Here is a 27,923-nt window from a genome sequence, read left to right as displayed (position 1 = left end):
TTGCTCCATCGGCCCGGCCTGTCGCGGGGGAAGCGGGGTCAGATCCCGGCTCTTCGCGCTTCCCCGGGCAGAAGTCCAGAGCCGTAGGCCGAAACTGGGCGCCCTGGGCTCCCGGAGGTGGGGAACGGGGGAGCTGGCCGCCGGGCCCGACAAACTCCGTGGTGATTTAGGTGTTGATGGACATTTGGTATTCGTCCCAACCCCACAGCACTTTTGTACAGATCTTTAAATCCTGCATTATAAATTATCATCATCATCAATCGTATTGAGTGAGCGCTTACTATGTGCAGAGCACTGTACTAAGCGCTTGGGAAGTACAGATTGGCAACAGATAGAGACAGTCCCTACCCAACAGTGGGCTCACAGTCTAAAAGAGTCTAAATTATTCCTATTAATGCCCCCTCTCGAGGGAGCGCGTACGGGCGGGGAACGCATCCGCTAATTCCGTTGTATCGTGCCCTCCCAAGCACTTAGTACAGTGCTCTGCACCATTGTAAGCGCTCAGTAAATACCACTGATTGATTATGGTAGTTCGTGTAGAGTGGGCATTCATTCATTCAATCGTATTTATTGAGCGCTTACTGGGTGCAGAGCTTGGGAAGCACTAGTTGGCAACATATAGAGACGGTCCCGGCCAACAACGGGCTCCCAGTCTAGGAGGGGGAGACGGACAACAAAACAAAACATGTAGACAGGTGTCAAAATCGTCAGAACAAATAGAATGAAAGCTATATTCATTCAGTCGTATTTATTGAGTGCTTACTGGGTGCAGAGCACTGTACTAAGCGCTTGGGAAGTACTAGTTGGCAACATACAGAGACGGTCCCGGCCAACAACACGCTCCCAGTCTAGTAGGGGGAGACAGACAACAAAACAAAACATGTAGACAGGAGTCAAAGTCGTCAGAACAAATAGAATGAAAGCCATATTCATTCAATCGTATTTATTGAGTGCTTACTGGGTGCAGAGCACTGTACTAAGCGCTTGGGAAGTACTAGTTGGCAACATACAGAGACGGTCCCGGCCAACAACACGCTCCCAGTCTAGAAGGGGAGACAGACAACAAAACAAAACATGTAGACAGGAGTCAAAGTCGTCAGAACAAATAGAATGAAAGCTATATTCATTCAATCGTATTTATTGAGCGCTTACTGGGTGCAGAGCACTGTACTAAGCGCTTGGGAAGTACTAGCTGGCAACATACAGAGACGGTCCCGGCCAACAACACGCTCCCAGTCTAGAAGGGGAGACAGACAACAAAACAAAACATGTAGACAGGAGTCAAAGTCGTCAGAACAAATAGAATGAAAGCCATATTCATTCAATCGTATTTATTGAGCACTTACTGGGTGCAGAGCACTGTACTAAGCGCTTGGGAAGTACTAGTTGGCAACATACAGAGATGGTCCCGGCCAACAACACTCTCCCAGTCTAGAAGGGGGAGATAGACAACAAAACAAAACATGTAGACAGGAGTCAAAGTCGTCAGAACAAATAGAATGAAAGCCATATTCATTCAATCGTATTTATTGAGTGCTTACTGGGTGCAGAGCACTGTACTAAGCGCCTGGGAAGTACAAGTTGGCAACCTATATGTACATCATTAATTACCCAACACTCGTGCGTCAGCTTTGCATTCTGATCATTCAGCGTCCAAGCCCCGGGAGGGTAAGCCAAGGTCGTCATCAAGGGATCTGTCTCCCCTTTCTAGACTGTGAGCCCACTGTCGGGTAGGGACCGTCTCTAGATGTTGCCAACTTGGACTTCCCAAGCGCTTAGTACAGTGCTCTGCACACAGTAAGCGCTCAATAAATACGACTGAATGAACGAATGAATTGAATGAATTTCTTTGTAAGGAACAATTGCGCTTCTCTTGGATGATCTGTCCACCCGGCGACTGTTAACCAGATTGTTGAAAGTTCAACTTGTAGACTGTGAGCCCGCTGTTGGGTAGGGACCGTCTCTATATGATGCCAACTTGGACTTCCCAAGCGCTTAGTACAGGGCTCTGCACACAGTAAGCGCTCAATAAATACGATTGATTGATTGATTGATTGATTGAGGAGAGGTTGAAGGGTCAGAGGTTTCCCGTTTGTCACGGGAAATAGCTCCTCCTCCTCCCGAGCTGTTCCCTTTTTCCCCCAGCCTTCCCTCTTCAGTCATCAGGTGCGTTCATTGAGCTCTTAGTCTGAACAGAGGAATGAGTGCTCTGAGATGCCTGGAGGACACATGATTGAAGTAAATGATAAGGGCTCCAATCTTAAGGAGCCTCCAATCTCCTGGGGGGAGACAATATTTCCTATTCTATTTTGTCAACGATGTGCATTTAGCTTTAATTCCATTTATTCTGACGACTTGACAACCGTCCACATGTTCTGTTTTGTCGTCTGTCTCCCCCTTCTAGACTGTGAGCTGGTTGTTTGTAGGGACCGTCTCCATATGTCGCCAGCTTGTACTTCCCAAGCGCTTAGTACAGTGCTCTGCACACAGTAAGCAGCGTGGCTCAGTGGAAAGAGCCCGGGCTTTGGAGTCAGAGGTCAGGGGTTCAAATCCCAGCTCCGTGTGTGACTTTGGGCAAGTCGCTTAACTTCTCCGGGCCTCAGTTCCCTCATCTGTAAAATGGGGATTAAAACTGTGAGCCCCCGGTGGGACAACCTGATCACCTTGTAACCTCCCCAGCGCTTAGAACAGTGCTTTGCACGTAGTAAGCGCTTAACAAATACCATCATTATTATTATTATTAGTAAGCGCTCAATAAATACGATTGAGTGAATGAATGATCTTTTATGGTGACATTATTTTCCGTTAACAAAAAGACGCAAGGGGCTCTGAAAAATGCATTTTTTTGGTCACAGTAAGCCAATAGTGTTGACTGTGAGCCCATTGTTGGGGAGGGACCGTCTTTATAGGTTGCCGACTTGTACTTCCCAAGCGCTTAGTCCAGTGCTGTGCACACAGTAAGCGCTCAATAAATACGATTGAATGAACGACTGAGTGACTGGGCACTTGCTGGCTGCAGAACACCAGGGCCTCGGGAATGTACGTTGGAGGTAAAAATAACCTTGGCCCCTATCATCATCATCATCAATCGTATTTATTGAGCGCTTACTGTGTGCAGAGCACTGTACTAAGCGCTGGGGAAGTACAAATTGGCAACATATAGAGACGGTCCCTACCCAGCAGTGGGCTCACAGTCTAAAATGCTGCCAAACACCGGTCCTCAGCGGTTCCCCTCACACACGAATCTGCAGGTCATTTATGAGGAATTGTTGTGGTCGTGGTAAGATAGAAAATGGAAGGTGCCCCGTCGGCAGGCAAGACCTGAGGTGGTGAGAGGAGAGTGATGAGTGTCGGGAGTTCGGGCGGTTGGCTGTCTTTTGGGCGTCACGTAGCATTCCGCTTTCAGATGCGATGTCTTCCAAATGTTTCCTCAGATGCTTGCCCTGGGCAACCAAGTCGGCAAGCTTTACGTCTGGGATTTAGAAGTAGAAGATCCTCATAAAGCCAAGTGAGTGTTTCCTCCCCCCCTTTCCCTTTTCCGCCACCCCGTACCGTTGTTCGCCGGGGCTTAGTCCGGAAGCAGCGTAGCTCAGCGGGAAGAGTACGGGTCTGGGCGTCAGAGGATCTGGGTTCTAATTCAGGCTCTGCCACCCGTCCGCTATGTGACCTTGGGCCCGTCACATCACTTCTCTGGGCTTCAGTTTCCTCAGCTGTAAAATGGAGAGGAAATTCCCGATCTCTGTCCTGCTCTGATCGCGATGCGCTTGTGTCCACCCCAGCGCTCCGAACAGTGCTGGACATAAACGGTTCACGGAAACCATCAAAGAGTAGATAATTTTTCAGACTTTTAAAAACCGTCTCAAGTCTGCCGGCCTCAGAAGCCGCACTGGAGTCATTTTTAGCCCGCTCTTTAATACTGCTGTGGGGAAAATGAGCTTCGGAGAAGCACCTAAACTGAGGGATCTCCTGAAGATTGGAGAGTTTTATTCATCAATCAATCAATCAATCGTATTTATTGAGCGCTTACTATGTGCAGAGCACTGTACTAGGCGCTTGGGAAGTACAAATTGGCAACACATACAGTCCCTACCCAACAGTGGGCTCACAGTCTAAAAGGGGGAGACAGAGAACAGAACCAAACATACCAACAAAATAAAATAATATTTTATTCATGGGTTCGGCACAGTTCAGGGATCGAAAATAGTATGCTGACATTTAGTCAGACGTTTTTCCTTTCAACCAGAGAGTTCAAAGCGTGTGGGAATTAATTGGAGCCGGGACATTTCTGCTTTTTGAAGGGACACCCTAAGTGGGAAAGAGTCTAACTCCCTAACCGAAACGGCCCTCTTCGTGTGATGGCGAACTACCGTTGATTCATCCCATAGTTTATCCCCCCGTGGTAATTGGGCCCTAATTGCACCGCCGCGATGTTGACCGTGGATTTTTTTGGGGTGTGTTTTGCCTTTTTCAGATGTACAACACTTACTCATCCCAAATGTTCGGCTGCCATTCGACAAACCAGTTTTAGCAGGGATAGCAGTATCCTTATAGCCGTTTGTGACGATGCTAGCATCTGGCGCTGGGATAGACTGCGATGAACGACTCCCTTCCAGTTAAAAGTAGAAAAACGTTGTCTGTGTACAATATACTCTCTTACCGTCTCTGGCTAGTACAGGAGCACCTAGGCCGTCGCTAGCATTTAGAACCGTCGTCTCCTTCCAGCGTACAATCAGCCTGAGCTGACCGTAGTGATGTTTACATTGTTTACATTCTTTGTACCGTCTTCCCGCTCAGACTCTCTCTACTGCTTTTAATAAAAATTTATTTTTGTAAAGCTCTCGGTGTCGTATCCATTTTAGTTTCTCGGCGTGCTGGAGGCGAGAAGGCGAACCCGAGTTTCCCCGGAGAACCTTGGTGTTTCGGGCTTCCCGTGAGCGGGAGAGAGGAGAGCTTCCCATTCCTTGGCCGTAGGGTCAGTCGATCGTATTTACTGAGCGCATACTGTTCATTCATTCATTCAGTTGTATTTATTGAGCGCTTACTGTGCACAAAGCACCGTCTTAAGCGCTTGGGAGAGTACGATAGAACAATAAACAGGCACGAGAAGCCTTTTTCCCCATCCCCGAAAAATCGGCACACAGTAAAACTGACCGGGAAGAAGGGGACGGAGATGCCGAGGTGGGGTTCCAAGACGGGAACCACGACGGCAGAAGGGTTCGGGCAGATCGCCCCCGGACTCGACTCGCCCCCGGCGTACGGATGGAGCCGGATGCCGGAGGAGAGGCGCCTGGGCTGCAGCTGAAGATGGGGGGCTCGTAGGAGGGCCAATGGTGGCTCCCCGCCCAGTCTCCTCTCTTCTTCCAAGGTAAAAGTTCATGAGTTTGGGGTCCCTTGAGTCTTAATGGACCCAGTAGGTAGAAACAAGGCCTGGGATTGAGACTCACTGTTTTAGTGAGAAAGAGAAAGGAAAGGAAGAAAGAGAAAGTGGAAGAGAGGAAAAAAAGAAAAAGGGAGAAAGAGGGAGATAATATTGATGGCATTTATTAAGCGCGTACTATGTGTAAAGCACTGTTCTAATTGCCCCGGGGGGTTACAAGGTGATCAGGTTGTCCCACGGGGGGCTCACAGTCTTAATCCTCATTTTACAGATGAGGGAACTGAGGCCCAGAGAAGTGAAGTGACTTGTCTGAAGTCACACGGCTGACAACTGGCAGAGCCGGGATTCAAACCCATGACCTCTGACTCCAAAGCCCGGGCTCTTTCCACTGAGCCACGTTGCTTCTCAGGAAGGGAGAAAGCAAGCCACCAGGAAGCGTTGTTAGAGTAGCAGAGGGTGGGGCGTGGCCTGGTTGGGCCCAGAGAGGAAGGGAGAGGGAGAGAACGGAAAGAAAGGAAGAGGGAAAGGGAGAAGGAGAGAAAGGAAAGAAAGGAAGAGAGGGAAAGGGAGAAGGAGAGAAAGGAAGAGAGAAAAAGGGAAAGGGAGAAAGATGGAAAGGAAAGGGAGGAGAGAAAGGAAAGAAAGGAAGAGTGAAAGAAAGGAAAAGGCAGAAGGAGAGAAAGGAAAGAAAGGAAGAGAGAAAGAAAAGGAAAGGGAGAAGGAGAGAAAGGAAAGAAAGGAAGGGAAAGGGAGAAGGAGAGAAAGGAAAGAAAGGGAGAGAGAAAGGGAAAGGGAGAAGGAGAGAAAGGAAAGAAAGGAAGAGAAAAAGGAAAGGGAGAAAGATGGAAAGGAAAGGGAGAAGGAGAGAAATCAATCAATCAATCAATCAATCGTATTTATTGAGCGCTTACTATGTGCAGAGCACTGTACTAAGCGCTTGGGAAGTACAAATTGGCATCACATAGAGACAGTCCCTACCCGATAGTGGGCTCACAGTCTAAAAGGGGGAGACAGAGAACAGAACCAAACATACCAACAAAATAAAATAAGTAGGATAGAAATGTACAAGTAAAATAAATAAATAAATAAATAAACAGAGTAATAAATATGTACAACCATATATACATATATACAGGTGCTGTGGGGAGGGGAAGGCGGTAAGGCGGGGGGATGGAGAGGGGGACGAGGGGGAGAGGAAAGAAGGGGCTCAATCTGGGAAGGCCTCCTGGAGGAGGTGAGCTCTCAGCAGGGCCTTGAAGGGAGGAAGAGAGCTAGCTTGGCGGATGGGCAGAGGGATTGGGGGCATTCCAGGCCCGGGGGATGACGTGGGCCGGGGGTCGATGGCGGGACAGGCGAGAGCGAGGTACAGTGAGGAGATTAGTGGTGGAGGAGCGGAGGGTGCGGGCTGGGCTGGAGAAGGAGAGAAGGGAGGTGAGGTAGGAGGGGGCGAGGTGATGGACAGCCTTGAAGCCCAGGGTGAGGAGTTTCTGCCTGATGCGCAGATTGATCGGTAGCCATTGGAGGTTTTTGAGGAGGGGAGTGATATGTCCAGAGCGTTTCTGGACAAAGATAATCCGGGCAGCAGCATGAAGTATGGATTGAAGTGGAGAGAGACACGAGGATGGGAGATCAGAGAGAAGGCTGGTGCAGTAGTCCAGACGGGATAGGATGAGAGCTTGAATTAGCAGGGTAGCGGTTTGGATGGAGAGGAAAGGGCGGATCTTGGCAATGTTGCGGAGCTGAGACCGGCAGGTTTTGGTGACGGCTTGGATGTGAGGGGTGAGTGAGAGAGCGGAGTCGAGGATGACACCAAGGTTGCGGGCTTGTGAGATGGGAAGGATGGTAGTGCCGTCAACAGAGATGGGAAAGTCAGGGAGAGGGCAGGGTTTGGGAGGGAAGACAAGGAGCTCAGTCTTGGACATGTTGAGCTTTAGGTGGCGGGCAGGCATCCAGATGGAGATGTCCTGAAGGCAGGAGGAGATGCGAGCCTGGAGGGAGGGGGAGAGAGCAGGGGAAAGAAAGGAAAGAAAGGAAGAGAGAACGAAAGGGAAACGAAAGGGAAAGGCAGAAGGAAAGAAAGGAAGAGAAAGAAAGGGAAAGGGAGAAGGAGAGAAAGGAAGAGAAAGGGAAAGGGAGAAGGAGAGAAAGGAAAGAAAGGAAGCGAAAGAAAGGGAACGGGATTAAGATGAAAAGGAAAGAGGAAGGGAGAAAAAGGAAGAGGAAAAAGGGAGAAAGAAAGAGGAAGAGAGAAAAAAGAAAGATAGTAAGGAAAGAAAGGCAGGCAGGCAGCGGGAAGCGTGGCACGTGGCCCCGGGCCCCGCCCCTCCCGCCTGGAAGCGGACTACAAGTCCCGGCATGCATTGCCGCACTTCTTCCCCCCTCCCGCCTGAGAGCGGACTACAAGTCCCGGCATGCATTGCCGCACACCTCCCCCTCCCCCGCCTGGGAGCGGACTACAAGTCCCGGCATGCATTGCCGCACTTCTTTACCCCCGCCTGGGAGCGGACTACAAGTCCCGGCATGCATTGCCGCACTCCCCCCCTCCCCTCCGGCCGGGGGCAGCGGCGCGGTGCGTGCCGGGGCGGGAGGGGGCTGTTGCCCCGGAAGCAGTTGCGGGGGTCGGCGGGGGTCAAGGGGGGCTGTAGTAGCCGCCGCCGCCGCCGCCGCCGCCGCAATGTTCGGCTGCTTGGTGGCCGGAAGGCTGGTGAGGACCGGGGATCGCGGGGGGGGGGGGGGGGGGGGATGGGATTGGGGGATGGGATGGGCGGCACTGTGCTAAGCGCTCCGAGTCGGCAACATATAGAGATAGCGTTATTCATTCATTCAGTCCTATTTATTGAGCGCTTACTGTGTGCAGAGCGCTGTGCTGAGCGCTTGGGAAGGACAAGTCGGCAACATGCAGAGACAGGCCCTACCCAACAACAGGCCACGGTCTAGAAGATTCACTCATTGTCAGTCCTATTGATTGAGCGCTCACTGTGTGCAGAGCACTGTGCTAAGCGCTCGGAGTCGGCAACATACAGAGATGTCATTATTCACTCATTCATTCATTCAGTTGTATTTATTGAGCGCTTACTGTGTGCAGAGCACTGTGCTGAGCGCTTGGGAAGTCCAAGTTGGCAACATGCAGAGACAGGCCCTACCCAACAACAGGCCACAGTCTAGAAGATTCACTCATTGTCAGTCATATTTATTGAGCGCTCACTGTGTGCAGAGCACTGTACTGAGCGCTCAGAATCGGCAACATATAGAGATTTCATCATTCATTCAATCGTACTTATTGAGCGCTTGTTGTGTGCTGAGCACTCGGAGTCGGCAACATCTAGAGATATCATTATTCATTTATTCATTCAGTCGTATTTATTGAGCACTTACTGTCTGCAGAGCACTGTGCTGAGCGCTTGGGAAGTACAAGTCGGCCACATCTAGAGACGGTCCCTACCCAACAACAGGCTCACAGTCTAGAAGATTCATTCATTGTCAGTCCTATTTATTGAGCGCTTACTGTGTGCAGAGCACTGTGCTAAGCGCTCAGAGTCGGCAACATATAGAGATATCATTCATTCATTCATTCAATCGTATTTATTGAGCGCTTACTGTGTGCAGAGCACTGTACCAAGCGCTTGGGAAGGACAAGTTGGCAACATCTAGAGACAGTCCCTACCCAACAACAGGCCACAGTCTAGAAGATTCATTCATTGTCAGTCATATTATTGAGTGCTCACTGTGTGCAGAGCACTGTTCTGAGCACTCGGAGTCGGCAACATATAGAGATATCATTATTCATTCATTCAGTCGTATTTATTGAGCGCTTACTGTGTGCAGAGCACAGTGCTAAGCACTTGGGAAGTCCAAGTTGGCAACATCTAGAGACGGTCCCTACCCAACAGCGGGCTCACAGTCTAGAAGGGGGAGACAGACAACAAAACAAAACATAGTAACAAAATAAAATAAATAGAATATGTAAAAATAAAATAAATAGATATATGTGAATGAGAACAGTGTCCGGAAACGATCAAGTAGTGATTCATTCATTCAGTTGTATTTATTAAGCGCTTACTGTGTGCAGAGCACTGTACTAAGCACTTGGGAAGTCCAAGCTGGCAACATATAGAGATGGCACCTACCCAGCAGCAGGCTTGCAGTCTAGAAGGGGGAGACAGAGAACAAAACATATTAACAGAATAAAATAAATAGAATAAATATGTACAAGTAAAATAAATCAATAAATAGAGTAAGAAGTCTGTACAAAGGAGAAGCAGCGTGGCTCAGTGGAAAGAGCACGGGCTTTGGAGTCAGAGGTCATGGGTTCGGCATCGTGGCTCAGTGGAAAGAGCATGGGCTTTGGAGTCAGAAGTCATGGGTTCGAATCCCGCCTCTGCCACATGTCTGCTGTGTGACCTCGGGCAAGTCACTTCACTTCTCGGACCGTCAGTTGCCTCACCTGTAAAACGGGGATGATGACTGTGAGCCCCACGCGGGACAACCTGATCACTTTGAAAATGGGTTAAAGTATCCACCATAAGAAATGCATCAGTAATTGTGGTATCGCCCCAGCGCTTAGAGCAGTGCTTTGCACATAGTAAGCGCTTAACGAATGCCATCATTATTATTATATATCCAGGTGCTGTGGGGAAGGGAAGGAGGTAAGGCGGGGGGGATGGGGAGGAAGGAGGGGGCTCAGTCTGGGAAGGCCTCCTGGAGGAGGTCGTGATCTTTTCGATCATCATCATCATCATCATCAATCGTATTTACTGAGCGTTTACTGTGTGCAGAGCACTGTACTAAGCGCTTGGGAAGTACAAGTTGGCAACATCTAGAGACAGTTCCTACCCAATTCGATAGCGAGCCAAGGCTCGACTCAAGGCCCCCGTCCACACTAATGGCCCGTCACTAGGATTCGGCGTCTTGCCCGCAGGAGGGTCATCGGCTGAGTCGCCCTGTATATACGTATATATGTTTGTACATATTTATTACTCTATTTATTTGACTTGTACATATCTATTAATTTTATTTTGTTAGTATGTTTGGTTTTGTTCTCTGTCTCCCCCTTCTAGCCTGTGAGCCCACTGTTGGGTAGGGACCGTCTCTAGATGTTGCCAACTTGGGCTTCCCAAGCGCTTAGTCCAGTGCTCTGCACACAGTAAGCGCTCAATAAATACGATTGATTGATTGATCGAGTCCGAGCCCCCGCGTCATCAGAATCCCCCGACCCCGTGAAGGGAGGAGGAGGAGGAGGAGGAGGAGGAGGACGCGGAACGGCTGCGCTGACCCCGAGTTTTCCCTCCGGTTTCTCCCAGGTGCAGACGGCGGCCCAGCAGGTGGCCGAGGACAAGTTCGTGTTCGACCTGCCGGACTACGAGAGCGTCAACCACGTTGTGGTTTTCATGCTGGGGACCGTCCCGTTCCCCGAGGGCATGGGAGGGTCGGTCTACTTCTCGTACCCCGACCGGAGCGGGACGCCCGTGTGGCAGCTCCTGGGCTTCGTCACCAACGCCAAGCCAAGCGCCATCTTCAAGATCTCCGGCCTGAAATCCGGTGAGGGGCCGTGGCGGGACAAGCGTGGGATTAAGGGAAGCGGCGTGGCTCGGCGGAGAGAGCCGGGCTTTGGAGGCAGAGGTCGTGGGTTCAGGTCCCGGCTCCGCCACCTGTCAGCTGTGGGACTTTGGGCGAGTCACTTCACTTCTCTGGGCCTCAGTTCCCTCATCTGGAAAATGGGGGTGAAGACTGGGAGCCCCCCGTGGGACAACCTCATCACCTTGTAACCTCCCCGGCACTTAGAACATAAGCACTTAATAAATGCCATCATTATTATTATTAGCAGTAGTTCCCTCATCTATAAAATGGGGATGAAGACTGGGAGCCCCCCGTGGGACAACCTCATCACCTTGTAACCTCCCCGGCACTTAGAACATAAGCGCTTAATAAATGCCATCATTATTATTATTAGCAGTAGTTCCCTCATCTATAAAATGGGGATGAAGACTGGGAGCCCCCCGTGGGACAGCCTCATCACCTTGTAACCTCCCCAGCGCTTAGAACACTGCTTTGTACATAGCGCTTAATAAATGCCATCATTATTATTATTAGTAGTTCCCTCATCTATAAATTGGGGATGAAGACTGGGAGCCCCCCATGGGACAACCTCATCACCTTGTAACCTCCCCAGCACTTAGAACAGTGCTTTGCACATAGTAAGCGCGTAATAAAAGCCATCATCATTATTATTATTATTATTATTAGTTCCCTCATCTATAAAATGGGGATGAAGACTGGGAGCCCCCCATGGGACAACCTCCTCACCTTGTAACCACCCCATCACTTAGAACAGTGCTTTGCATATAGTAAGCACTTAATAAATGCCATCATTATTATTAGTAGTAGTTCCCTCATCTATAAAATGGGGGTGAAGACTGGGAGCCCCCCTTGGGACAACCTCATCACCTTGTAACCTCCCCGGCACTTAGAACATAAGCGCTTAATAAATGCCATCATTATTATTATTAGTAGTAGTTCCCTCATCTATAAATCGGGGATGAATTCTGGGAGCCCCCCGTGGGACAGCCTCATCACCTTGTAACCTCCCCAGCGCTTAGAACACTGCTTTGTACATAGCGCTTAATAAATGCCATCATTATTATTATTAGTAGTTCCCTCATCTATAAATTGGGGATGAAGACTGGGAGCCCCCCATGGGACAACCTCATCACCTTGTAACCTCCCCAGCACTTAGAACAGTGCTTTGCACATAGTAAGCGCGTAATAAAAGCCATCATCATTATTATTATTATTATTATTAGTTCCCTCATCTATAAAATGGGGATGAAGACTGGGAGCCCCCCATGGGACAACCTCCTCACCTTGTAACCACCCCATCACTTAGAACAGTGCTTTGCATATAGTAAGCACTTAATAAATGCCATCATTATTATTAGTAGTAGTTCCCTCATCTATAAAATGGGGGTGAAGACTGGGAGCCCCCCTGTGGGACAACCTCATCACCTTGTAACCTCCCCGGCACTTAGAACATAAGTGCTTAATAAATGCCATCATTATTATTAGTAGTAGTAGTTCCCTCATCTATAAAATGGGGATGAAGACTGGGAGCCCCCCGTGGGACAACCTCCTCACCTTGTAACCTCCCCAGCGCTTAGAACAGTGCTTTGCATATAGTAAGCGCTTAATAAATGCCATCATCATTGTTATTATTAGTTCCCTCATCTATAAAATGGGGCTGAAGCCTGGGAGCCCCCCCGTGGGACAACCTCATCACCTTGTAACCTCCCCAGCGCTTAGAACAGTGCTTTGCACATAGTAAGCACTTAATAAATGCCATCATTATTATTAGTAGTAGTTCCCTCATCTATAAAATGGGGATGAAGACTGGGAGCCCCCCGTGGGACAACCTCATCACCTTGTAACCTCTGCAGCGCTTAGAACAGTGCTTTGCACATAGTAAGCGCTTAATAAATGCCATCATCATTATTATTAGTTCCCTCATCTATAAAATGGGGATGAAGACTGTGAGCCCCCCGTGGGACAACCTCATCACCTTGTAACCTCCTCAGTGCTTTGCACATAGTAAGCGCTTAATAAATGCTATCATTATTATTAGTAGTAGTTCCCTCATCTATAAATTGGGGATGAAGACTGTGAGCCCCCCATGGGACAGCCTCATCACCTTGTAACCTCCCCATCGCTTAGAACAGTGTTTTGCTATAGCTTAATAAATGCTATCATGATTATTATTATTATTATTCTGGGAACGGGGAGACCTGGACTCTAACCCCAGCCTGCCGGGTGGCCTTGGATAAGTCCCTTAACTTCTCTTCGTCGGTTCCCTCCCCTGTAAAGTGGAGAGAAGGTCCCCGCTCTCCACCCCCCTCAGTCTGGGAGTCCCAAACGGGTCAGGGTTATCTCCACCCGGGACTTAGCATGGTGCTTCCCACCTTGAAAGCACTTAGTAATTAGAATTAATATTATTAGAGCGCTGCCAATACCTTGCAGCCATTTTACAGTCATGGGACTGTTGCCTTCTTACAGATGCTAGGCAGATTTTTCAGGGATTCCCTTTTCCCTGAATTCTGAGCAGATGAAAACGGTGCGCTGTCTAGATCAATCAATCAATCAATCGTATTTATTGAGCGCTTACTGTGTGACCTCGGGCCTTTAATGGAAGCTTGACCGTTAAAACCGGGAAACTGGATGCATCGACACGGGAGCAGAGCTGCGTTCAGTGAAAAGAAAAGTGATGAAAAGAAGTAAAAGTGAATGCCTTCTCTGTTGCTGAAACCTCAGTCGTTTTAAGAACCTAAGCAACACGTGAGCCAAGCTTTGTTCAATGAAAAGAAGTAAAAGCGAACGCCTTTTCTGTTGCTGAAACCTCAGTCGTTTTAAGGACCCAAGCAACCCGTGAGCCAAGCTTTGTTCAATGAAAAGAAGTAAAAGCTGACGCCTTTTCTGTTGCTGGAACCTCAGTCGTTTTAAGGACCCAAGCAACACGTGAGCCAAGCTTTGTTCAATGAAAAGAAGTAAAAGCGAACGCCTTTTTTGTTGCTAAAACCTCAGTCGTTTGAAGAACCTAAGGGCTTTTTATAGGCAGTGAGTTGGAAAGTCTGTCAAAAACCCACTGTTGGGTAGGGACCGTCTCTATATGTTGCCGACTTGTACTTCCCAAGCGCTTAGTACAGTGCTGTGCACACAGTAAGTGCTCAATAAATACGATTGATTGATTTTACGTTCGGTATATCGTACAGTAACAAAGAACGGTATCCGTTGTAAGAAGGGTATAGATTGAGAGGTCGCTGCCGCTACCTGTGGCCTGATCTTTTTGGGACAGTTTCCAACTATACGTATGCTTCTAATGAACGCCTTGGGTGGGGACAGGGACGGAAATTCATTCAGTCGTATTTATTGAGCGCTTACTGTGTGCAGAGCACTGTACTAAGCGCTTAATGTAATGTAAATGTAAATGTAACGATCAGCTTCGGGTGGGAGTATTGAAAAGTTGGTGCTGAGCGATGGGAAGAGGGCAGAGGTGACTTTACGATTAAAGGCGCGCTTAATGTAATGTAAATGTAAATGAAATGTAACGATCAGCTTCGGGTGGGAGTATTGAAACATCGGTGCTGAGCAATGGGAAGAGGGCAGAGGCGACTTTACGATTAAAGGCGCGCTTAATGTAACGTAAATTTAAATGAAATGTAATGATCAGCTTCGGGTGGGAGTATTGAAAAGTTGGTGCCGAGCAATGGGAAGAGGGCAGAGGCGACTTTACGATTAAAGGTGCGCTTAATGTAAATGTAAATGAAATGTAATGATCAGCTTCAGGTGGGAGTATTGAAAAGTTGGTGCCGAGCGATGGGAAGAGGGCAGAGGCGACTTTACGATTAAAGGCTCGCTTAATGTAATGTAAATGAAATGTAACGATCAGCTTCGCGTGGGAGCATTGAAAAGTTGGTGCCGAGCAATGGGAAGAGGGCAGAGGCGACTTTACGATTAAAGGCGCGCTTAATGTAACGTAAATGTAAATGAAATGTAACGATCAGCTTCGGGTGGGAGTATTGAAAAGTTAGTGCTGAGCAATGGGAAGAGGGCAGAGGCGACTTTACGATCAAAGGCCGCTGCGGTATATTAAACGACAGGCCGGTGGTGTTCAACGGACCTCCGGGCCCGCCGTCTGTACAGAGTTAGTATGTTTGGTTTTGTTCTCTGTCTCCCCCTTTTAGACTGTGAGCCCACTGTTGGGTAGGAACCGTCTGTATATGTTGCCAACTTGGACTTCCCAAGCGCTTAGTACAGTGCTCTGCACACAGTAAGCGCTCAATAAATGCAATTGATTGATTGATCTAGAGTGATTTTGAAGCTTCGGTATGTGGGAGGATTAAAAAAAAAAAGAGCTTTTCCTCCTCCTCTTCACTGAAGGTAGCTTTGCTCATATGTTGATGTCTCCGGCTCCGTGAGGGCATTCATTCATTCAGTCGTATTTATTGAGCGCTTACTGTGTGCAGGGCACTGTACTAAGCGCTCGGGAAGTCCAAGTTGGCACCATATAGAGACGGTCCCTACCCAACAGCGGGCTCACAGGCTAGAACAGCGCTTAGTACAGTGCTCTGCACATAGTAAGAGCTAAATAAATACGATTGATGATGATGATAGAAGTGTTGTGCTCCGTGCTTCCAAATGCCCAGTTCCCGTGCTCTTCCCCGGCGAGCGTTCAGTAAGTACTGCTTGACCGGGTGGGTAGAGCAGGGCTGTGGGAGTCAGAACCACCCGGCGCTTTAATCCCGGCTCCGCCGCTTGTCTGCTGCGTGACCTTGGACAAGTCACTTCACTTCCTCCGTTCCCTCATCTGTAAAATCATCATCATCATCATCATCAATCGTATTTATTGAGCGCTTACTATGTGCAGAGCACCGTACCAAGCGCTTGGGAAGTCCAAGTTGGCAACATCTAGAGACAGTCCCTACCCAACAGTGGGCTCACAGTCTAAAAGGGGGAGACAGAGAACAAAACCAAACATACTAACAAAATAAAATAAATAGGATAGAGATGTACAAGTAAAATAAATAGAGTAATAAATATGTACAACCATATATACATATATGCAGGTGCTGTGGGGAAGGGAAGGAGGTAAGATGGGGGGGATGGAGAGGGGGACGACGGGGAGAGGAAGGAAGGGAAGGAAAATGGGGATTAAGAGTGTGAGCCCTATGAGGGACAGGGGCTTTGCCCAGCCTAATGAACCTGTAGTTACCCCAGGACTTTGAACGGTGCTTGGCACGTAGTAAGCGCTTGATAAGCACCCAAATCATCATTCCTATTATTTCCATTTCTGCAGGTGGCTGCAGGCATGGCCCGGCTCGGACCGGAGGGCCCGTTGGTTAGAGAGAAGCAGCGTGGCTCAGTGGAAAGAGCGCGGGCTTTGGGGTCAGAGGTCATGGGTTCGAATCCCGGCCCCGCCACAGGTCTGCTGTGTGACCCTGGGCAAGTCACTTAACGTCTCGGAGCCTCAGTTCCCTCAGCTGTAAAATGGGGGTGATGACTGCGAGCCCCACGCGGGACAACTTGATCGCCTTGTATCCCGAGCCTCAGTTCCCTCAACTGGAAAATGGGGATGATGACTGCGAGCCCCACGCGGGACAACTTGACCCCCCCAGCGCTGAGAACAGTGCCTTGCACATAGTAAGCGCTTAACAAATGCCATCATTATTATTATTATTATTCCCACTGAGCCACGCTGCTTCTCTAGAAAAACGACTCCACTTTTAGGGAGTGCCCTTGTCGTCATGAGTAGCCCACCGTGTGATTACACTTGTATTTTTCCGCCCCCCGCAAATGTGCCGTGCACGCAGTGGGCGCTCAATAAGTACCATTGAATGAATGAAATGCTTATAAGACCGATCCTCCCCCAGAGGGCAGGATGGAACCAGAAATCCCAAAGTCGGTTATCATAGTATTATGATGACGATAATAATAACGATATTAATAATGATGCTAATAATACGTGTTTATCAATCGTATTTATTGAGCGCTTACTGTGGGCAGAGCACTGTACTAAGCGCTTATAATAATGGCATTTGTTAAGCGCTTACTATGTACAAAGCACTGTTCTAAGCGCTGGGGGGGATACAGTGTGACCAAGTTGTCCCGCGTGGGGCTCACAGTCTTAATCCCCGTTTTTACAGATGAGGTAACTGAGGCTCAGAGATGTTAAGTGACTTGCCCAAGGTCACACAGCAGACTTGTGGTGGAGTCGGGATTCGAACCCATGACCTCTGCTTATGATGCACGGCGAGCGTTTTGGACGGGAGACAGGTCGCCCTGGGATCTTTAGTCTCCTCGCCCCAGGGAACCTCAGCGGAGCTTCCTGACGCCCCGCGGATTTAAGGCTCGCTGCTGCCATTAAGGGCTAAATTATTGATACGATGGCATTTTTTATTAAGCGCTTACTACGTGCAAAGCACTGTTCTAAGCGCTGGGGAGGTTACAAGGGGATCAGGTTGTCCCACGGGGGGGCTCACAGTCTTCATCCCCATTGGACAGATGAGGGAACTGAGGCCCAGAGAAGTGAAGTGACTTGCCCAAAGTCACACAGCTGACAAGTGGCAGAGCCGGGGTTTGAACCCATGACCTCTGGCTCCAGAGCCCGGGCTCTGACTTACCCCTGACAGACAAGAAGACTATTCTATTTATTTTATTTTGTTAATATGTTGTCTGTCTCCCCCTTCTAGGCTGTGAGCCCGCTGTTGGGTAGGGACCGTCTCCAGGTGTTGCCGACTTGTACTTTCCAAGCGCCTAGTACAGTGCTGTGCACACAGTAAGCGCTCAATAAATACGATTGAATGAATGAACAGACCCGAAAGCCAGAAAATGGGTTTATGTCTCATCTCCGGGTGGCTCAGTGGAAAGAGCACAGGCTCTGGAGTCAGAGGTCACGGGTTCAAATACCGGCTCTGCCAATTGTCAGCTGTGTGACTTTGGGCAAGTCACTTCACTTCTCTGGGCCTCAGTTCCCTCATCTGTAAAATGGGGTTAAGACCATGAGCTCCACGTGGGACAACCTGGTCACCTTGCATCCCCCCCAGCGCTTAGAACAGTGCTTTGCACATAGTAAGCGCTTAACAAATACCGTCATTATTATTATTTCTGTTGGGAATTGGCTCGGCCCAGTAACCCTTCGATGCCTGAGGGGCTGCCGCCCATTGAGCCTTGCTGCCCTTTGGGCGGTCCGGCCCCGTTGGGTGGGATTTTGCTGTGAACAATCACCGGTCCATCCGGTCAAATGTTCATCAAGCACTATTCTGCCCTATTCGGAGAAGCAGCGTGGCTCAGTGGAAAGAGCCCGGGCTTTGGAGTCAGAGGTCATGGGTTCAAATCCCGGCTCCGCCAATTGTCAGCTGGGTGACTTCAGGCAAGTCACTTCACTTCTCTGGGCCTCGGTTACCTCATCTGGAAAATGGGGGTTAAGACTGTGAGCCCCCCGTGGGACAACTTGATCACTTTGTAACCTCCCCAGCGCTTAGAACAGTGCTTTGCCCATAGTAAGCGCTTAATAAATGTCGTTACCATCATAGAACAGTGCTTTGCACATAGTAAGTGCTTAATAAATGCCATAATAAAAAAAAAAACTATTCTGGGCGTTTGGGAGCAGAGCCCCGGAGGCCCCGGCCCTGCCTACCAGAAGCTCACAGTCTGACGGGGAAGTTACATTGGGGTCGTGCTCCTTACCTGGCAGTTTTTCCCTCCTCTCTGGACTGGCTTAGGGGGTCTTGTGGAAGGATGTTTCTCAGCTTTCAAGAGCTATAATAATAATAATAATAATAATAATAGAGTTTATTAAGTGCTTACTATGTGCAAAGCACTGTTCTCAGCGCTGGGGAGGCTACAAGGTGATGAGGTTGTCCCCCGGGGGGCTCACAGTCTTCACCCCCATCTTACAGATGAGGTAACTGAGGCCCAGAGAAGTGAAGTGACCTGCCCAAAGCCACACAGCGGACAATATGTTGCCAACTTGTACTTCCCAGGCACTTAGTACAGTGTCCTGCACACAGTAAGCGCTCAATAAATACGATTGAATGAATGAATTGGCGGAGCTGGGATTTCATTCATTCATTCAATCGTATTTATTGAGCGCTTACTGTGTGCAGAGCACTGTGCTGAGCGCTTGGGAAGTCCAAGTTGGCAACACACAGAGACGGTCCCCACCCAACAGCGGGCTCCGTGACCTCCGACTCCAAAGCCCGGGCTCTTCCCACCGAGCCGCGCTGCTCCTCAAAGGCAGGACCCCCGCTCAAAAAATGAAAGGGGCATTGATGACCGAATCAAATATTGCAGCACCGCGCGTGGAGGCAGCGGTCCGACCGATCCCCGGTGTGGAAATGGCTTTTTGGGGGAAGACCGAGGCACAGCAGCAGTGACCTTGATCCCAGTTTTCTGAGGAAGGGATGGCTGGGGCTCATTTTCCCACTTGTCGGGCTTCGAGTCCAAGTTTGATTCCCAACCGTCTATATTATCAAGCTCCGGCCGCAGGGGTTCCCTTTATGATACTCCCACCTCCTATTCCTCCCTCGCCCACCTCCGGACCCCTTTTCCGTTTCGCTGGAGACGGGACCCTTCGGTTCATTCTTTCGTTCAATTCATTCGTGTCTTTTGAGCGCTTACTGTGTGCAGAGCGCTTGGGAAGTACAAGTCGGCAACATAGAGAGATGGTCCCTACCCAACAGCAGTCTAGAAGGGGGAGACGGACAACAAAACGTTTAGACAGGTGTCAAAATCGTCAGAACAAATAGAGCTATAGCTCTATGCACATCAGTAACAAAATAAATAGAATAGTACGTACGTACGAGTAAAATAAATAGAGTAATAAATCTGTACAAATATATACAGGTGCCGTGGGGAGGGGAAGGAGGTAGGAGGAGAGGAAAAAGGGGGGTTCTCGCCAGCGCGTGGGCGTAGGGGCCCACCCCAGCATTTCGGGGATCCATTCGAGCCGCCCAGTTTTCCACCCCAATATCCGCGTGTGGGGCTCGGAGAGGAGAAGGGAGAAGCCCCAGTGGCCGGGATTTTTCTTGGACCCAGGAGTCCTGGCCAGGGGCAAGGGCGGGCGAAATCACACGGCAACCCTCCATTCAATCAATCAATCGTATTTATTGAGCGCTTACTGTGTGCAGAGCGCTGTACTAAGCGCTTGGGAAGTCCAAGTTGGCAACATATAGAGACGGTCCCTACCCAACAGCGGGCTCACAGTCTAGAAGGGGGAGACAGACAACAGAACAAAACATATTAACAAAGTAAAATAAATAGAATAGATATGTACAAGTCAAATAAATAAATAAATAGAGTAGTAAATATGTACAAAAATATATACATGTATACAGGTGCTGTGGGGAAGGGAAGGAGGTAAGACGGGGGGGATGGAGAGGGGGAAGGAGGGGGAGAGGATTCATTTGATCGTATTTATTGAGCGCTTACTGTGTGCAGAGCACTGTACTAAGCAGTTGGGAAGTCCAAGTTGGCAACATCTAGAGACAGTCCCTACCCAACAGCGGGCTCACAGTCTAGAATGGGGAGACAGACAACAAGACAAAACATATTAACAAAGTGAAATAAATAGAATAAATATGTACAAGTAAAATAAATAGAGTAATAAATCTGTACAAACATATATACATATATACAGGTGCTGTGGGGAGGGGAAGGAGGTGGGGGGAGGGGGAGGAGGGGGCAAGCGCTCAATACTATTGATTGATTAGTTGACAAAGGACAGCACAAATGCCTCATGTTTCCACTTCCCACTTTATTCTTTCTTCCCAGGACCTAAAACCAGTATGATGATGATGATGATGATGGCATTTATTAAGCGCTTACTATGTACAAAGCACTGTTCTAAGCGCTGGGGAGGTTACAAGGTGATCAAGTTGTCCCACGGGAGGCTCACAGTCTTAATCCCCATTTTCCAGATGAGGGAACCGAGGCTCAGAGAAGTGAAATGATTCCTGGGGGCTCCATCTTCAGAGGGTGGGATTTGGTCACCCCTCCTCTCCGTCGGCCACTAACCCCGGGGCCGGGATGGATTTTCCGGCCCGGCGCGTCCAGCGGCACCGGGTCACCGTTCCCGTGACGGCGGTTGGTATTTCACTAGGGTGAATGGGCCACTTCCTTCCGAGTGGAAAGTAAGAACGGGCTCACCCTTCCCGATTTTGGTCGGCTAAGCCGGGGTAGAGCGAAGGATGCACGTGGAGAAAAGGTTATTCGGTGGAGATCGAATGTCCCCGTTGATTAGAGGAACAGCAGAGCTGCACATGTCGCATTCGATGCGCATCGATGAGTCGATGATTTCCCACCCAATCGAGATTGCCCATCCCTCTGCCCCTCCGCCAAGCTAGCTCTCTTCCTCCCTTCAAGGCCCTGCTGAGAGCTCACCTCCTCCAGGAGGCCTTCCCACACTGAGCCCCTTCCTTCCTCTCCCCCTCATCCCCCCCATCTTACCTCCTTCCCTTCCCCACAGCACCTGTATATATGGATATATGTTTGTACATATTTATTATTCTATTTATTTATTTATTTATTTTACTTGTACATATCTATTCTATTTATTTTATTTTGTTAGTATGTTTGGTTTTGTTCTCTGTCTTCCCCTTTTAGACTGTGAGCCCACTGTTGGGTAGGGACTGTCTCTATGTGTTGCCAATTTGTACTTCCCAAGCGCTTGGTACAGTGCTCTGCACATAGTAAGCGCTCAATAAATACGATTGATGACGATTGATGATGATGATCGGGGGAATCCAGAGATATCTTTGGGAGGACCTCGCAGAGGTCTGTCTTGTAAGCTCATCGTGGGGAGGGAATGCATCTGTTTGCTGTTATATCATCCTCTCCCAAGTGCGTAGTACAGCGCTTTGCACACAGTAAGCGCTCAATAAATGTGATTGAATGAGTGACCGAACAATGGGAGGGGACTTAAAAGAGGTCACTTCTTGAACGGTGTAGAAATCATGCATTCACGGTCTCTTGACCCTAAATCAATCAATCAATCGTATTTATTGAGCGCTTACTGTGTGCAGAGCACTGTACTAAGCGCTTGGGAAGTACAAGTTGGCAACATATAGAGACGGTCCCTACCCAACAGTGGGCTCACAGTCTAAAATAATAAAGGAAGGGGAGCCCTTTTTTTAAAAGGCTTCCCCGTTTATCCCGCTAGCCGGGGGTGGAAGTGGGAAAGGGCTTCCTTTCCTCGCGGCAGGAAGCGGATGAGCAAACGGGAACAGAGGCGCCACCGGCCCCGTCGGGACGGGTGCGTGAAAGCTGAAGTGTGGGCTTCCTGTGCGGCTTCTTTCAGGGGAAGGCGGCCAGCACCCTTTTGGCACCATGACCATCGCCAGGACCCCGTCGGTGGCTCAGATCGGGATCTCGGTGGAGCTGCTGGAGACCCTGGCCCAGCAGACGCCCGTGGGCAACGCCGCGGTCGCCTCCGTGGACTCCTTCACGCAGGTAACGCGGCTCCCGGGGTGGGAGGGTGCTCGGCTCGGGAATCAGAGGGTTGATGTCAAGTGAGAAGCAGCGGGGCTCAGTGGAAAGAGCCCGGGCTTTGGATTTGGAGGTCATGGGTTCAAATCGTGGCTCCGCCAATTGTCAGCTGGGTGACTTTGGGCAAGTCCCTTCAATCAATCAGTCGTATTTATCGAGCGCTTACTGTGTGCAGAGCACTGTACTAAGCGTTGGGAAGTACAAGTTGGCAACACATAGAGACGGTCCCTACCCAACGGTAGGCTCACAGTCTAGAGGGGGGAGACAGAGAACAAAACAAAACATATTAACAAAATAAAATAAATAGAATAGATACGTACAGGTAAAATAGAGTAATAAATACGTACAAACATATCAATCAATCAATTGTATTTATTGAGCGCTTACTGTGTGCAGAGCACTGTACTAAGCGTTGGGAAGTACAAGTTGGCAACACATAGAGACGGTCCCTACCCAACAGTGGGCTCACAGACTAGAGGGGGGAGATGGAGAACAAAACAAAACATACTAACAAAATAAAATAAATAGAATAGATATGTACAGGTAAAATAAATAGAGTAATAAATATGTACAAACATATCAATCAATCAGTCGTATTTATTGAGCGCTCACTGTGTGCAGAGCACTGTACTAAGCGCTTGGGAAGTACAAGTTGGCAACATCTAGAGACGGTCCCTACCCAACAGTGGGCTCACGGTCTAGCGGGGGGAGACGGAGAACAAAACAAAACATATTAACAAAATAAAATAAATAGAATAGATATGTACAGGTAAAATAAATAGAGTAATAAATATGTACAAACATATCAATCAATCAGTCGTATTTATTGAGCGCTCACTGTGTGCAGATCACTGTACTAAGCGCTTGGGAAGTACAAGTTGGCAACATCTAGAGACGGTCCCTACCCAACAGTGGGCTCACGGTCTAGCGGCGGGAGACAGAGAACGAAACAAAACATATTAACAAAATAAAATAAATAGAATAGATGTGTACAGGTAAAATAAATAGAGTAATAAGTACGTACAGACATATCAGTCAATCAATCGTATTCATTGAGCGCTTACTGTGTGCAGAGCACTGTACTAAGCGCTTGGGAAGTACAAGTTGGCAACATCTAGAGACAGTCCCTACCCAACAGTGGGCTCACGGTCTAGAGGGGGGAGACAGAGAACAAAACAAATTAACAAAATAAAATAAATAGAATAGATATGTACAGGTAAAATAAATAGAGTAATAAATACGTACAAACATAGCAATCAATCAATCGTATTTACTGAGCGCTTACTGTGTGCAGAGCACCATACTAAGCGTTGGGAAGTACTAGGTGGCAACACATAGAGACGGTCCCTACCCAACAGTGGGCTCACAGTCTAGAGGGGGGAGACGGAGAACAAAACAAAACATATTAGCAAAATAAAATAAATAGAATAGATACGTACAGGTAAAATAAATAGAGTAATAAATATGTACAAACATATCAATCAATCAATCGTATTTATTGAGCGCTTACTGTGTGCAGAGCACTGTACTAAGCGTTGGGAAGTACAAGTTGGCAACACATAGAGACGGTCCCTACCCAACAGTGGGCTCACAGACTAGAGGGGGGAGACGGAGAACAAAACAAAACATATTAACAAAATAAAATAAATAGAATAGATATGTACAGGTAAAATAAATAGAGTAATAAATACGTACAAACATATCAATCAATCAGTCGTATTTATTGAGCGCTTACTGTGTGCAGAGCACTGTACTAAGCGCTTGGGAAGTACAAGTTGGCAACATCTAGAGATGGTCCCTACCCAACAGTGGGCTCACGGTCTAGCGGGGGGAGACGGAGAACAAAACAAAACATATTAACAAAATAAAATAAATAGAATAGATATGTACAGGTAAAATAAATAGAGTAATAAATACGTACAAACATATCAATCAATCAGTCATATTTATTGAGCGCTCACTGTGTGCAGAGCACTGTACTAAGCGCTTGGGAAGTACAAGTTGGCAACATCTAGAGACGGTCCCTACCCAACAGTGGGCTCACGGTCTAGCGGGGGGAGACAGAGAACAAAACAAAACATATTAACAAAATAAAGTAAATAGAACAGATATGTACAGGTAAAATAAATAGAGTAATAAATACGTACAAACATATATACAGGTGCTGCAGGGAAGGGAAGGAGGTATGGGGGTGGGGAGAGGAAGGAGGGGGCCTCACTTCTCTGGGCTTCAGTTCCCTCATCTGGAAAATGGGGATTAAGACCGTGAGCCCCACGTGGGACAACCTGATCCCCAGCGCTTACAACAGTGCTTTGCACATAGTAAGCACCGAAGAAATACCATCATTATTATCATTATGACCAAGTGGGGAAGTTTGGTAGGGTGCTGAAGGAGCAATCGGAAGGTAGACAGAGGGCTGTCGCTCCCCTACCTGGCGATCCAGTTCTAGACCCGAGAAGGCGTGCTCAGGAATGAGGAGCGTTCTTTTGGGTTCCTTCGGTTTTTTTGCCGTTCCCTAAACCGCCTGGGGGTCTGAGTCTCGGGGCAGGGTCGGCAGGGCGTTTGAGCACACGTCGCGACCGACGGTCTGTCTGGATCCAGTTCACTCAGAAGATGTTGGACAGCTTCTACAACTTCGCTACGTCATTTGCAGTCTCTCCGGCCCAGATGACCCCGAGTCCCTCCGAGGTTTTCATCCCAGCAAACGTGGTTCTGAAATGGTAAGAGAAAATGGGGGCGTTCATCACCAAGGCTTAGAAGGGCCCCTTTTCCCTCCTCTTGGGCCCGGGGGCAGGTGGAAAAGGGAGATTGGGGGGCCGGGGGGGCGGGGAGGGAAGGGGCATTACACGTTCACTTGCCGATTCTTGGCAGTTCAGGAATTAGTGTGGCCCTCGAGAGTATTGAGTATACAAGAGAAGCAGCGTGGCTCAGCGGAAAGAGCCCGGGCTTTGGAGTCAGCGGTCGTGGGTTCAAATCCCGGCTCCGCCAACCGTCAGCTGTGTGACTTCGGGCAAGTCACTTCAATTCTCTGGGCCTCGGTTCCCTCATCTGGAAAATGGGGATTAAAATTGTGTGAGCCCCCCGTGGGACAACCTGATCACCTTGTAACCTCCCCAGCGCTTAGAACAGTGCTTTGCACATAGTAAGCGCTTAATAAATGCCATCATCATCGTCATCATACTGGGTTTGTGTCCCGGGAAGAAAGATTCAAGTGGAAATGCGAGGCATTTGTGCTGTTCTTTGTCAACTAATCAATCAATAGTATTAATTCAATCAATCAATCGTATTTATTGAGCGCTTACTATGTGCAGAGCACTGTACTAAGCGCTTGGGAAGTACAAATTGGCAACACATAGAGACAGTCCCTACCCAACAGTGGGCTCACAGTCTAAAAGGGGGAGACAGAGAACAGAACCAAACATACCAACAAAATAAAATAAATAGGATAGAAATGTACAAGTAAAATAAATAAATTGATGAATTAATTGAGCGCTTGCCCCCTCCTCCCCCTCCCCATCCCCCCCCGCCTTTCCTCCTTCCCCTCCCTACAGCACATGTATATATGTTTGTACGGATTTATTACTCTATTTTATTTGTACATATTTATTCTATTTATTTTATTTTGTTAATATGTTTTGTTTTGTTGTCTGTCTCCCCCTTCTAAACTGCGAGCCTGCTGTTGGGTAGGAACCGTCTCTATATGTTGCCATCTTGTACTTCCCAAGCGCTTAGTACAGTGCTCTGCACACAGTAAGCGCTCAATAAATACGATTGAATGAATGCCGCTGCTCATTAACTTCCAAGTTTTCACCTGGCCCGTTTGGTTTTTAAGGACGGCCTCTAGAAATGCAAATAAACTAAGCCCTCGTCAATTGGCAGGCTGGAAGGGTTTCTATTTAAATGTTCTCAATCCTAATTTTGCATGGTTGTGGGGGGGCGGGGGTTTGTGGGTTTGTTTTTTTCCAGGTATGAGAATTTTCAGAGACGACTGGCACAGAACCCTCTGTTTTGGAAAACATAAACTTGAATAAAGTCATTTGAAAAGGGTTTTGAACCTCGAGTCCTGTTGTAGAGATGGACACATCATACCGCTAAAGAGGAGGAGGATGAAAGAATAACGAAGAGGAAGCCGAAAGACCACAGTCTATCTAAAATCTAAAATATGGAAAAACAAAAAAAACACGGTAAACTTCGGTGGGGTTTTCCACCTTAAAGATATATCCGGAAGGAGTAAAAATATTTAATCTCTCTTTTGATTTAATATGCATCAAGTATTTAACAGTAAATGAACGCAGAACTGTAATACTGATTTTCAGTTGCTTTTTGATTCAAAATGACCGTCAAGTGCCACTGGTCCTCTTTGTAAGCCATTCTGATTTATTTCGCCGTGGCATTTCAGATCAGTTAAATTTGATACGATAGGTCACAGTTTTAGGTAGCATTTCTTCAGTGTGTAAATATTCATAATTTTCCAATATTGAAGGAAGAATTTGTAGGGGACCTCTCTTATGATCACAGGATTTAGGCTTGTTTTTTATATTCCCAACATTCGCCACTTTCTCTGCATATCAAACAAAATTGCGATGATCGCTAATGGTTGAAATCCGTGACTGAAGTGCCACAGCATCGTTAGGGGCTTAGACACATGGAAGAATTGAACACCTTTGCATGTGCTGTCAAACTTGTCCGTTACAACAAAAGAACTTCAACACATCCTTTCTATTTTCAAATATCTTCCCGAAGAGTTGCTTTTTTATTCATTTGTACACAAATAAACCAATTGTCCATCTGGGGTTCTTGATTTTGGTTTTTTGGTTGGTTTTATTTTGTAATTTTTTTTTTGCGAGTGGTTTGTTTCCGTTGTTACTTCTTAGTCAATACAGCATTTCTCAGTGACCTGAAAGATCAGGATGATTCAATTATCTGATGTAAAATAACCGTCACTGTTTCCATTTTTACCAAATGACATTTTCTTGTACTGTTTTTCCTCCTGGGCACCTTTTGGGGATTGGTTAGAATCTCCATACCAGTCAGTCAATCCATCGACGGTATATATTTAGCACTTTAGCGCGTAGTATAGCACGTAGCGCTTAACAGATGCCATTGCGAACAGAACGGTGTACTAAGCGCCTGGGAGAGTACGGTACAGTAAAGTTGGTATTTGAGATAATGAGCCTCTTTCCTCACCTGAAAAATAGGATGAACAGGATAAAATATTCCCCTCCTAGACTAACGTACATATCATTAAGTTGTATATTATAAATTTATTTCTATCAGTGTCTCCCCCTCTAGACTGTAAGTTCGCTGTGGGCAGGGAACGCGTCTGCCGACTCTGGGATTGTACTCTCCCAACTGCACATAGTAAGCGTTCGGTAAATACCTTCGATTGATTGATTTGATGGACTGTGAGCCCTGTAAGGGACAGGATGGGACTGATCTGATTTTTCTGAATGCCCTCAGAATATAGCACGGTACTTTGGCACATAGGGTGTCGTTGATACGGAAATTATTGTTAGAA

General features: G+C 47.9%; 2 protein-coding genes across 2 annotated transcripts in view; both read left to right on the top strand.

Moving 5' to 3' along the window:
• Positions 1–4,837, top strand: part of EED (embryonic ectoderm development) — a 36,655-nt gene extending 31,818 nt beyond the window's left edge. The window contains exons 11-12 of the mRNA XM_038762062.1: positions 3,435–3,508; positions 4,472–4,837. Coding sequence (XP_038617990.1) covers positions 3,435–3,508; positions 4,472–4,598 — 201 coding nt within the window. The 3' untranslated portion in view covers positions 4,599–4,837. The remainder of the gene's footprint in view (positions 1–3,434; positions 3,509–4,471) is intronic.
• Positions 4,838–8,039: 3,202 nt separating this feature from the next.
• On the top strand, positions 8,040–27,206 carry HIKESHI (heat shock protein nuclear import factor hikeshi). Its single transcript, XM_038761801.1, has 5 exons — positions 8,040–8,081; positions 10,678–10,915; positions 22,218–22,369; positions 25,007–25,125; positions 26,372–27,206. Exons 1-5 carry the CDS (start codon positions 8,052–8,054, stop codon positions 26,424–26,426), a joined length of 594 nt encoding a protein of 197 aa, XP_038617729.1. The 5' UTR covers positions 8,040–8,051; the 3' UTR covers positions 26,427–27,206.
• Positions 27,207–27,923: the final 717 nt, after the last annotated feature.

Source organism: Tachyglossus aculeatus, chromosome 20, assembly GCF_015852505.1.
Source record: "Tachyglossus aculeatus isolate mTacAcu1 chromosome 20, mTacAcu1.pri, whole genome shotgun sequence".
NCBI classification, from domain to species: Eukaryota; Metazoa; Chordata; class Mammalia; order Monotremata; family Tachyglossidae; genus Tachyglossus; species Tachyglossus aculeatus.
Note: the sequence above shows the minus strand (reverse complement) of the source record. Positions and strands in the feature narration are given on the sequence as shown.

What these genes read in the sequence shown, in the direction of transcription:
- HIKESHI (XM_038761801.1), top strand. Translation starts at nt 8,052, where the DNA reads ATGTTCGGCTGCTTGGTGGCCGGAAGGCTG. An exon ending in GCTTGGTGGCCGGAAGGCTG is followed by an intron (nt 8,082 to 10,677) that starts GTGAGGACCGGG and finishes GGTTTCTCCCAG; the next exon opens with GTGCAGACGGCGGCCCAGCA. An exon ending in GATCTCCGGCCTGAAATCCG is followed by an intron (nt 10,916 to 22,217) that starts GTGAGGGGCCGT and finishes GGCTTCTTTCAG; the next exon opens with GGGAAGGCGGCCAGCACCCT.